The sequence below is a fragment of the Pipistrellus hanaki genome (assembly GCF_964339955.1).
Source record: "Pipistrellus hanaki genome assembly, chromosome: 3".
Taxonomy (NCBI): Eukaryota; Metazoa; Chordata; class Mammalia; order Chiroptera; family Vespertilionidae; genus Pipistrellus; species Pipistrellus hanaki.
In genome coordinates, this window is record NC_140505.1 from 22,106,359 (window position 1) to 22,119,393 (window position 13,035).

The 13,035-nt window shown below is 38.5% G+C and overlaps 1 protein-coding gene across 3 annotated transcripts in view; it reads right to left on the reverse strand.

Annotated features, from left to right (window-relative positions):
* ZMAT4 (zinc finger matrin-type 4) overlaps positions 1-13,035 on the reverse strand; it is a 320,194-nt gene that overhangs the window by 185,414 nt on the left and 121,745 nt on the right. For all 3 annotated transcript variants that reach the window (XM_084879762.1, XM_084879761.1, XM_084879760.1), the window contains one exon: positions 2,038-2,127. In XM_084879762.1, the coding sequence (XP_084735888.1) occupies positions 2,038-2,127 (90 nt within the window). The remainder of the gene's footprint in view (positions 1-2,037; positions 2,128-13,035) is intronic.

Here is a 13,035-nt window from a genome sequence, read left to right on the forward strand (position 1 = left end):
GTGGTATTGAGGAAATTGAGGCTGACATAGATCAATTACCTGTCCAAGGTCATAAAGCTGAGCACTGGGTCCCACATCTTAGCACTTCCACAGTTTTCATAGCATCCTTTCCTTCCAATAAGCTCTAAAATCTGCTTCACTGAGGCAGAAAAGAACACTCCACAGTGTTCCAGACTACCAGTACCTGTGTCTGAGCAGTTCACTTTGTGATGCTAACAGGCATGCTTGGAATTTGTTAACAACACCAGCCCTAGTGCTCACTACCTTTGGTCATATGCCATTCTCACTCTCTCTTTTCTTCCCTGTGAAGAATATACAAGTACAGCTTTTGTCAAGTTTGTTCAGTGATCATGTATTAATTTTTAATAAAGAAAAAAACACTGGCATCTATGTGGCAGCAAAGAAAACAGGATCACAAGCTGAGTAGGTATAAATTCTATGCCTGCAGCCTCCTCAGGACTCAAGGGGTAAGGAATTTCTGTGTTCAATCGTCAGTATTTCTCATGGCTATGACTATGTCTCTCATTGTTGGTGGAACTGCAAATTGGTGCAGCCACTATGGAAAACAGTATGGAAATGCCTCAGAAAACTAAAAATAGAGCAACCCAGCAATTCCACTTCTTGGTATTTATCCAAAGAAAATGAAACCGCTAGTTTAAAAACATATATGGACACCTATATTCATTGCAGTATTACTAGTAATAGCCAAAATATGAAAGCAACCTATGTGTCCATTGATAGATGAATGGATTGAATGGATAAATAAGATGTGTATGTATATATATATATATATATATATATATATATATATGTGTGTGTGTGTGTGTGTGTGTGTACATATATATATATACATGTATATGTATGCATGTATATATACATATACATATATTATTATATATATGTAATATATACATATATATTAGAATATTACTCATTAATAAAAATAATTAAATTCTGCCATTTGCAACAACAAGGATGGATGTAGAGGATATTATGTTAAGTGAAACAAGTCATACAGAGACAGGAAAATACCACATGATTCCACTTATACATGGAATTTTTCTTAGAAAATCAAAACAAATGAACAAACAAAACAGACACATAGAAATGAAGAACTAATGGTTGCCAGAGGGGGAGGGATAGAAGGATAAATAAAAAAGGTGAAGGGAACAGAGTCAATAATAGTGTGATAACTTTGCATAAGAACAGATGGATACTAGACTTAGTGTGGTGTTCACATGTAATAAGATATGTAAATGTTGAATCACTATGTTGTACACTTAAAACTTATCTAATATGGTATGTTAGCTATACGTTAACCTAAAAAAAGCAGCTCAAAAAATTATATTCTACTTATTAGGAAAAGGAAGCCCTGCTAGGAATAGTTATTTCAAAAATCTTTGCCTAGACTTGGCTGAAGTAAACCCTTTGTTCTGACCTTATTCCCTCTAAGCAACTTCCTGATTATCATTTGTTTTCTTCTGTAAATGTTCACTCAAGGAGAGGGGGTATGATAAAAAAAACAAACAAAAACACACACACACACACACACACACACACACACACACACACTGAGTATTTTTTATTTGCAAGATACATACAGTCCTCATTATCAATGAACAAATTGGCATTCTGTTTTACGTACCAAAGAGAAAGTAAAATATGTAAAAAGCAAAGTATCTGCTATTCTAGCAGATTTGCCTCTTAGGTCATGTCCCCTTCTCTTTGTCTTCTGATGTCTCCTATCTCTCTCACCCAGCCCCTCTCTGTACTGGCACTTCTGTGCATTTTTTAGGGACCCCTGCCTGGTCCCAGCACAGTATCATCAAAAAGTCCTCTATTACCACATTGGCAAGTTCTGGCAGGAAAAAGAGAAGTCTTGCTTACATGTAATATTTTTTTATAATCTTAATGAGAACTGTTTCTACTAACTCAGCTTCCCCACTAAGCTGGATGTGGCTACAATTCCTTGATCTGCAAAGTTCTTAGGAAACACAACAAATTGTCTAAGGATATCACAAGGTGCCAGATACTCACATTTTCTGACCGAAGCCTCTTGGCAGGACACCCACCGTCCCTAGGGTGAAGCATGTAGTACAGTCGGACTTTGCTTGCATGTTTTCGACTCTGGGAAGGAAAAGCAAAAGCAGATACTGAAAAGGAGAAGGCATTTTAAATCCTTGAAAACACAGCCAGTGACTGCAAATGCCATGAAGCACTTTTATTAGAAAACACTTTTGCGCTGAAACCAGTTTGTCTCAATGGATAGAGCATCAGCCTGTGGACTGGAGGGTCCCAGGTTCGATTCTGGTCAAGGGCATGTACCATGGTTGTGGGCACATCCCCAGTGGGGGGTGTGCAGGGGGCAGCTGATCGATGATTCTCTCACATCGATGTTTCTAACTCTCTATCCCTCTCTCTTCCTCTCTGTAAAAAAAAATCAATAAAGTATATTTAAAAAAAAAGAAAGAAAGAAAGAAAGAAAAACACTTTTGCATGCTCCTGTGAGTTAAGTGGGATAAAGCTCAGATAGCTCAAGTGACCTGCCCAAGGTCATAAAGCCAAATTAATGTGAGGATTAGAAAACACACTTAATGATGAAAGGTAAGAGCTTTGGGATCTTTTAGCTTGGAATGGTTAATACATTTAATTGTCCTCAAAATCAGAACAGGTTAATAGAAGGAATAATACAGGGCTCAACTATGATAAAGACCCAGGTTCTCTTCTTTCTCACTCCTGTGCCCTGCCCTGAGGAGCTGGGAGCCATGCCCCTGGGAGTCAGACACCACAGCAATCTCCAACAGAAGCCATCTCCTCAGTTTCCATACCTGAACCTCAATAACAAGCTATCACAAAGCTTCCCAATGTCAGATGTCATGAGCAAACAAAAAATATCATCTGTTCATCTGAGGTCTGGTCACAGCTCTAGGTCCATGTCTGCAGCACACCCAGTGGACAAAGCAAGCCTGTCTTCCTGCAGGATTCGCAGGGCTATCGAGTTCTGCCTGCTGATGAGTCCACGCTCAGCCTGGAGAAGCTGACCCTTCTTTAGCCTCATCTTTCCTCTACTCTTCTATTCAACTGAGACTCCACCCCAAGTCCCCTCAATTTTAAAGAACATTGCAGTTCTGACTTCCAAGTTGCTCACTGAGGCAGGAAGGTGGAGTTAAAAGAATAGTAAAGAAACGGTCAAGACAGACCACATATACATTGTTGGTCATATATATATATATATATATATATATATATATATATATATATATATATATATATATAAAGCCAGCAACCGTAATGCCCTAATGACAGAAAAACCAGTAGCTATGATGCCCACTGCAGCCAGAGAACCAGCCCAATCAGGGGGTGGGGCCAAGTGGCCAAACTCCTGCAGCCCCTCCCCCCAGCCAGCCCCACTCCCTATGAGCCCCCACCAACCAAATTGGCTGACAGCCCCTTCCCCCAGCCAACCCTGCCCCTGACTGCTGTCCCTATCCCAATTTGGAGGTGGGCCTTACCAGCCAATGGCCCACAGCCACTCCCCACAGCTGGTCTGTCCCTGAACAGTGCCCTGATCAGGGTGGATCAGCCAGCCAACCTTCAGCTGTCTCCTCCTCCTCACAGGCCTGGCCCTGATCCACTGAATTTGTGTACCGACTCTCTAGTAAGATTATAATGGTACTGAAAAACCCCTGTCACCCAATGGCATCATAGCCATGCATTACTCCTGTGCTTGTGGTGATACTGCTATAAACAAACCTGCTGCACTGCTAGTCTATAAAAGTATAGTAATACAATTATGCTACTGATTTATGTATTTACTATACGATGCTTTTTACTGTTAAGTTAGAATGTAATCTTTCCACATGTAAAAAAGTTCGCTGGAAAAGAGTATACTGTTATGCCAGCTGCAGCCTCATACATCTATTATTTGATGAATCTCTTGATTGCATCATTTTCTCTTGTGCTTCATTGAATCTTGTGCAGTTTGGACTGTTACACACTGTATGGCTTGTAGTCCAAGAGCAATAGGCTATACCAAATAGCCTAGGTGTGTAGTAGGCTCTACCATCTAGGTTTGTGTAAGTGAACTCCATGACATTTGCACAACAATGGAATCACCTAAGGAAGCATTTCTCAGAATGTAGCCCCATTGTTCAGCTGAGTGTGACTGTTTGGGAAGTTCAAAACCCCACTTCTGGCTCTACCACTTTCAAACTGTGTGATGACAAACAAAGCACTTATTCTAATTTGTTTATAGCCAAAATGAGACTCATTGCTTCCATGTACAAAATGAGCATAATAATATTTCTTAGGGTTGCCATGAGAACCAAATAAGACATGCATTGAAAAATTGCAGTCTACATAATGCTAAAGATTTTAACACTGATTGCACCAATCCCTACCTTTGGTTCTACCATAGTCTCTATAATGTGATTTTTTTCTAATTTATATTTATTGTTGAAAGCATTACTGATATCCCAACCTCCCCTCCCACCCCCCCAATTGACTGCCTCCATCCCATCTCCCCTGTGTCTGTGTCCATGGGCTATGCATATATGCATATAAATTCTTTGGTTAATCTCTTCTCCCCTCCTCCTCCATTCCCTCTGAGATTCGTCAGTCTGTTCTATGCTTCTATATCTCTGGATCTATTTTGCTTATCGGTTTATTTTGTTCATTAGATTCTACTTATATGTGTAATCTATAATGTGAATTTGCCTTGAATTAATTTCTACCTAATTCTAATCCTCCATCCGCTTCTTTTATCAGATATTATTTCTGCTTTTCCAGGCCTCAGCTCCACTTTGCCCTTCCTGACAGTTGAGTTCCAGTCAATCTCCTGGATGATGGCTTGTCTTCATTGATTAGTCACACAGCAAATTGCATCTTGTTTACAAGATATATTGTAAATCCTTCCTGTCTGGTTTTACTCATTAATCACTTTTTAAATTCTTTTTTATGCTTAGAGCAAGAACACTGTGCTTGTAAACAGCCCCTGAATACTTTGAAGGCCTTTAAGTGGGTTTAAAAGTGCTATTGTAACATGAAAAATATGTAGAAGTACTGAAGTTTGATTTTGTAATACATTTGTGTCCATTTCTAGGATGCATAGTAAATTTCTTTATTTTAATTGAATTTTTTTTTGAGAGAGAAAAAGGGAGAAAGAAACATCAATGCGAGAAGGAAACATCTATCAGTTGCTCACCTGCCTCCCATACACATTCTGATGGGGAACGGAGCTCATAGAGTATGTGCCCTGGCTGGGAATTGAACTCATAATCCTTCGTTGTATGGGGTGGTGCTCAACCAACTGAGCCACACTGGCCAGAGCTAGGATGCATAGTAATTTTAAAGGCAGGCTTATCTGGAAGATTAGTAAGACAGAGAAATAGAGACCTATGTGAACCTGTGTTATATGATTTCAACTCTACTGATCAGTCTCCACATTTCTGAGAATGACTAGCACAAACTGATATTTGTTCTTTTTGCAGATAAATATGTTAACTACTAAAATATGTACTCATTGTCTACAGCTGTGTATACCTTTTGTAAGAAGGGGTAGAGGTAACATTAGGAACATACTGCTATAGACAAAATCATTTTTAAAAAGAACGTTAAGAAAACCAACAAGCTGCTGACTGTGGCCACAGAGTCTGGGCTGGTGAAAAGCACAGCAGACAGGTAATTGGTGGAAAGACAAAGTGATAATAATGAGAACTCAAATATGGCTGAAGTGGGTTTTCAATTTTTCATTTGTTACCATAGAAAAATTTCTTATCACAGTTCCTACATCATCAATCTATTCAAAGCCCTGGATTCCCAGAGAATAAAACTGTGGCAAAATTGGAAATCTCATAATGCAGCCTTTCTGTGGCTTTTTTTTTTCTCTTTCTTTTCTTCTCTTTCCTAAAATATTACCCTTATTTTATAAAGACTCTTCCCAGCAAAGGCAGAGTTCACTGGGTTATTTAATTGCAGTTTAATAAACTAGCAAGAACTTGTTAACTGAGAAGAAATAGAAATAAATAGTAAACTCTGCTATGAAGCCATGCTATGAGGAGAGATGTTGGGGTTTAAGGAATATTATCAAATGTTACCAAATGCTGTTCATAAATGCTGGTTTGTCTCCATCAGCTCCCCCAGCTCCAGCTCTGATGGAGGGAGGACTGACTCTCCTGTAGGTAGTACTTTTGCCCTTGTGTGTGGGTGAAGAGAAACAGCCTCGGCAAGCACCACCTGGTTTTGGACTGATACTGCTGGTGTGGCCCTTTTTTGTGGTCACCTCTTTCCCCTTCCACTGTTTTGCCAGGCTGCCTGGGCTGGATCCAATGCCTCCCATGCACCAGCCAACCCTGACTTAGTACTGGAAGTAAAAACTTCAAGGACAATGAGGAGGCATGTGGAGTGACCCTCCCAGTCAGTCTGATTCACACCCAAAGCCATTTCCTAAGGATACTGGTTGAGAAAGGGAAAGAGGTTCCCAGCAGAATGTTCTGGGGCACTCAGGGCCTGCCCAGCCTCAGGACTGGGGTGTCTTCGGCACCATTCTTCAGCAGGGTGCAGCAGCTGAGCCTTCTTTCTTCCCCGTGGCTCACTCGCTTCTTTCTCCTGGCAGGACACTCTGAGTCACCTACAATGGCTTCCTTCCCCTGGCTGTTCTCAACCACTGAACTAACTCAACTGCTTGACAGTTGGCATGGTAATCTCACTTCCTTCCATTTATTCTAAAAATAAAACCTTCCCCACAGAAAGGTAAAATTAAATTTGAGCAAAGATGTCAATTTTAGTATGATCTAAAAACAAACAAAAATAATGGGAGCCCTAGCTGGTTTTGCTCAGTGGCTAGAGTGTTGGCCTGTGGACTGAAGAGTTCAGGGTTCAATTCTGGTGAAGGGTACATGCCCAGGTTGCCGGCTCAATCCCCACCCAATAGGAGGCGTGCAGGAGGCAACTGATCAATGATTCTCTCTCATTATTGTTTCTCTCTCTCTCCCTCTCCCTTCCTTTCCGAAATCAATAAAAATCTATTTTTAAAAAGATAAATGAATAAGTAATGGTAAACAATTGCGCCTTTGACAAACACCCCCAGAAAGCCGTAATGTGCAGTTGGAAATTGAAAAAAGACATTCTTTCTACATAATGAATGTTGAATGAAAAATGCTAAACTCAATAGTACTCATATACTGTCATTGAAACTATACAAAAAATCATTAGTATATCAATAAGGGGTGGGGGAAACATGATTTATTGGGGTAGAGGAAATATGGCTAGTTTTAATTTTTTCTATAAGTTTACCTTTATTATAACAATAACTTCGCAATGTTCGAGCCATTGTAACTCCTCATTAAGTACTATACTTTTTACTCACAATGATTGTAATTAGTAAAAAACATCAAGGAGCTGGAATGCTTTTCACATGTACAGTACTAGTATAATTAACCACATTTCCATCTTCCTTTATAAATGCCTTAATGTTTAAAACACACATTTTTATTGCAATACTTGGTAATTCAATACATGTCCTTAAACCAAAGCAATGCATGTTAAATCAAAGTTTAAAACTTTATTTTGGTAAAAACAAATATGTCAGGGTAAAAATGTGTACTTTTCCCAGGCATTCTTGAGTTTCTGGTTACCTCGAAATTTCTTCCCTGAAGTTATAGGTTCTGATTGGCATTTCTCTGTCTCTCAAAGGGAGGGTGGGGATAAAAGGGAGAGATCAACCAAAGGATTTATGTGCACACATATGAGCCAAACCAATAGTCAAGGACAATAGGGGGGGTGGGGACATCAATGGGGGAGGGTGAGGGATTGGAATGGGGGGGTTGAGGACAAATATGTGATACCTTAATCAATAAAGAAATTAATTTTTTTTAAATGTGTACTTTTCACAATGTGGTCACTTTTGCTTTTGGTGTCTAAATTGAGACTAGGAGGCTGGGTGATAAACACTATCCAGACAACAAAATTGAGAAGGCCTGGAAAAAATCTACTTCTGAAACTGGCTCACGCCACATAAATAAACATACACAACAAATCCTTACAACTTTTTCGAAGATTTATTAATACTTAAAATTTGCACTGTTTCTAAAACAGATATGCTGCCAACTGGAAGAAACATTAAGGGGGGGGGGGGGGAGTGTCCTGCATGTTAAATGTATATATTGCAGTTTCAGGAGGGAAAAGGACAATTACTCTAACTAAGAGAAGGCATGAAAAAGAAATTATAATCTTTCAATAGCACTGAGAGTCAGTCCCAGCTCTTTCTTTTTTTTTTTTTTGCATTAATATTTGCATTTTAAGCAAAAGTCATTACTTTCATTCAAATCACATCAGCTTTAAGCTTCCCAGATAGGCTGAAAATTACCAACTCTTCCATTTTAATTAGAGCTCTTGCCCCCGATGGCTGGCATTGTGCGGGGGCAGACCTATCTGCAGATTGGTTTTTTGCTGAAACAATCTCTTGGCACTCAAAGAACTAGTCTAAAGTGGAAATTCAGGCCAGCCTTCTCTTGGGAGGGGAGGGGGGAGACGAGACAAACCTCTATTTCAGATGTACTGCTGTGAAAGAAGAGGGCGAACCACATGGAAATAGAATGGCTTTGTGCTTCCCTTAAATAGACATCTTCCATTATCACATATAACTTAAAAAAAAAATCGCAACTCAAATTTGCTTCCAAGGCTCCTGAATTTGGTCTCATAAAATGTGGAGAGAAAGCGACTTTGTAGTTGTATAATGCTCCAAACAGCCTTTAAAATTTTTTCACATTTACCATCTCATTTTCTCCTCAAGTCACAGTTGTGAGGCTGGCAAGGGAGGTGTTATTTCAAATAAGCTTTAAGATCCATTCCTGATATCCTAGTTAAGTCTTCACCATCTTATTTCATCATAGATATCTAATTATGCCTCCTTTAGAAACCCACTAAAATAAGCTAGGGACTATAAGAAAAAGTCTGAAACAGCCTGATAATTACAGAAGAGTGGTTCTCACATGCTACCAATTTCTGGGTATCTCCACCTAAAATGTTTGATGTATTTCCGCTCATTCTAGGGTGAGGACTACAAATACCAAGAGTCTGACATCCAAGACTTCCCGAGAATGACTGACTGATGAGAGAGAGGGTTTCCATCTCTCAGGAAGAAGGGGAAGGTGCCCTGGAAGAGCCCAACTTCACACTCCAAGGTTGAGAGGAGCCAGAGCTGAGCCTCAGACAAGCCATAGCACAACTTCGCTAGGAAGTCGAGGTTATATACATATAAAGGAAGAGAGTGGTGGGGATTCCTCTGATGAGTGGGATTCTTTCCCAGAGTAATGTAACTTTCCTGAGTTCCACAGGAGGGAAGTTGGATACAGAAACCTAGAGTGGATGATGGAGCAATTAAAAACCCAGGAAGGGAAAACTGGGCCCTAGAGGAAGGCTTTACCAACACAGAGAAGGAAGAAATAAAACTCCTCTGCTGGAACTCCCCAAGGCCCCAAGTTCCAGGTCTCCTATCCGGGCTGCTGGGCCACTAAAATGGTCTATACCCAAGGACCACAGATAAAATTGGATGAGAAGATACTCAGAAGATTCTATGAGAAGATCCAAGGCCAATCCACACACACTGGGAACATGTGGCAGGCCTACATAATACATTTCTGTTCTGCCAAGGATGAGGGGCACCTATGAAAAAACTCTGCAATGCAAAACAGGACTTTGAAAAAATTCTCAAGGAGCAGACATCAGAGATTATTTTCATTGCAAAATATTTACTAGAAAAATAGGAGAAAGTTTCAAATGGTACATGTTTTATGTCATTCATTTAAGAAAATCCAAACTGAGAATACAAGTTAAAAGACGAGATAAGACAACTTATTAAGATGAAGATGTCTGTCCGAGTTAATAAAGTAAGGACATTAAACATATAATAGCTTAAATTTTGAAGGTATTTCATGAAAGTTCAAAATCAGAATCAACACAGCAAATCACTGTGAAAGTCAAGGTAGAGACACGTTCTACCATGTAGAAGATTAGGATAAAAAAGGAAGGAGGGGAAATGATACTGGAGATCTTGTATACAAAAGACCAGAACAAATATAATGTGGCAATAGTGGCAGAGTAAACAGACACAGAAATTCCCAAAATAAACCTGATACTTTACAACCAAAAAGAATCTAGAAAAATATATCTAACTTTGTGATCTAAAAGTTTCCTAAACAACAAAGCCAAAGAAGCAAAACTAATAGCTATAATTTTTTTTTAAAAAGTGTTTTTAATCTGAAATACATATGCTTATGGAAAATAATACAATAACCAATAAATAATAATATAAGAAAAACTCTGTTTTGCATATTCACAACTGTACACCTACTTTTGCTCCACCCTGTGTGTAAGAGGCAAATTACAAAATAGGAAAAATATTTACAATACATAAAAAATAGTTTAATACCTTTAAGAGAAAGAGTGTTCTAACAAATTTATAAGGCAAAAAATATTAAAATATGAAAAGGATATAAATAGGAATTGCAGACATGGAAATAGCTAAAAGATACATAAAAAGTTCATCCAAATTCTACCTTGTAATTTTTAAACTAAAAAATGTATACATTTTCACCTCTTAAAATAGCACAGATTTTCAAAATATAATCTATGTTGGTGAAGATACAGAAAAACAAAACAAAACCAAGACTCTTGTATGTAGTTAATTGGCATATAAATTGACACCAGTTTCCTGGATGAAAATTTTGCAATATATATTCAACAGGCAAAAACTTGTTTGAGCTGACAATCCTACTTCTATGAATTTATATTAAGAAAGCAATCGGAGGCATGTATTGCCATATGTTTATATTAGTGAAAATGAGAAAATAAGTTAAGTGTCCTAAATGAGATAGTTAAATATTATGAGATAGCTATATGATAGATTACCAAGCTGCCATTAACAAGCATACTAATAAAATTCAATGACATAAAAAATATCTATAAAATAATACTAAGAAAAAACCTCCATTTCAAACCAGACTATAAATGATGCCAAAATTTCTAAATATGTCTATTCATAGATGTAGAAACAGTCTGGGAAGAAACACACCAAAAGATGAACACCATTTATCATGGGTCACAGGTCACTTTAATTTTTCTTACGTATACTGTTTTTGGGTTTTCCAGTTCCTTAAGAGACATATTATTCCAGTAATTAGAGAAAAATATTAAAATCTTAAAAATCAATCCCTTTCAACATTAATGATTTACCAATCTATCCGAAACCGGTTTGACACAGTGGATAGAGCATTGGCCTGCAGACTGAAAGGTCCCAGGTACGATTTTGGTCAAGGGCATGTACCTTGGTTGTGGGCATATCCTCAGTAGGGGGTGTGCAAAAGGCAGCTGATTGATGTTTCTCTCTCATCAATGTTTCTAACTCTCTATCCCTCTCTCTTCCTCTCTGTAAAAAAATCAATAAAATATATATATTTTTTAAAAATTATTTACCAATTTAATTGTCCTTTCTTAAGTAGAGGAAAATAAATCTCAGAAAGACCAAGGAACTTGCTCACAATCCCACAACTTATAAATTCTCAGAGAAGAGGAATTATATGTTTGTTCATTGTCATGTCCCTATTACCTATTACCATGCCTGATACATAGTAGGTAAAGGTTTGTTGATTGAGTAACTAAATACATGAATAAGAGAAAGAGGCAATCCCAGAACAAGACCAAGATCTTTGATTAATTAAACCAATTGTCTGAAAGTATTGTGCCCATAATGGTTATAGATTCCCTTCCATTCTAAATATAAAATCAAGCCCAACACCCAACTATTTCCACTTCTATACCCCACTGTTGCAGTACAAGTCAGAGAAACAGGGAGCCTGCAGACCAGAGAGAATTCTAAGAAACAACTGCAGGCATTTTGCAGAGTGTGCACACTGCAGGAAAAACTCTCAGCAGGTGAACTCATGAAGACTAAGCACGGAGCATAAACTCTGAAGGAACTGAAAAATTGCTGCCACTGGTATGAAATTCAAGATCCAAAGAGAACCACATTGCTGCAGACACAGTGGCACAAGCAGATCCAGCTTTTAAGGAATGGGTTTGGAACAAGCAGAGTCAGTTCCTCCCATGCTTCTAAGAACCTGACTCACCAAATGCTAGTTTGGTCATATATTTTAATCTGTTTTCAGATTATGTAGGCTGTTGGATTAGGATATTATATATCTTACTTTTAATTATAGGATCTTGGGCATTTGCACTGTTGGAGACTGCACTGTGTTCTTCCAAATTCATAGAAGTCCAATCCTAAATTTTACTGAATTTTGGGATAGGGCCATGCAGTTAGGCATCAATTAAGGCTGAATGGGTCAGAAGGGTGGGGCCCTAATCCAATAGTATCAGTGTCCTTTTATGACAAGGATGAAACACCAGCCATATCTTCCTCTTTCCACATGCACAGAGTTAAAGGCCTTGTGAGCACAGAGCAAGAAGGTGGCCATCTGTAAGCCAGGAAGAGAGTTTCACCAGAACCAAACCTGCTGGCATGTTGATCCTAGACATCTGCTCTCCAAAATTGTGATAAATAAATGTCTGTTGTTCAAGACACCATTCTGTGGTAGGTTGCTGTGGCAGCCAAGCCAAGACATGTGCCACCCTCTAAACTAAATGCTCTCTTGGGTTTTCTTCTATACACAATAAGAAGTCCATTTTTCAAAAGCAAAAATAATAGCCTTAAAGTTTCTAAAACTGTGTCACTTCATTTTTTTTCTAAGACATTTACAAAAGGGCATTTGAAATGAGAAATGCTTATCTTAAACAAGTATTAGGAAAAAATAAATTTTCTTTGTAGAAAAAAGTATTTGGCGCAAATGTGCAGTATTCATGACTGTGTAAACACATTTACACTAAATCAGTACTTCCGTCTGTCTACACAAATGACTACATCAATGCACTGCGATCTTAAATCAAAGTCCTGCGACTCAGAAAGTTATATTGCCACCAAAGCACGGAGGAAACATTTTCCTGTGGTGTGAGGACAGAGCTGACTATGTCTCCACAATA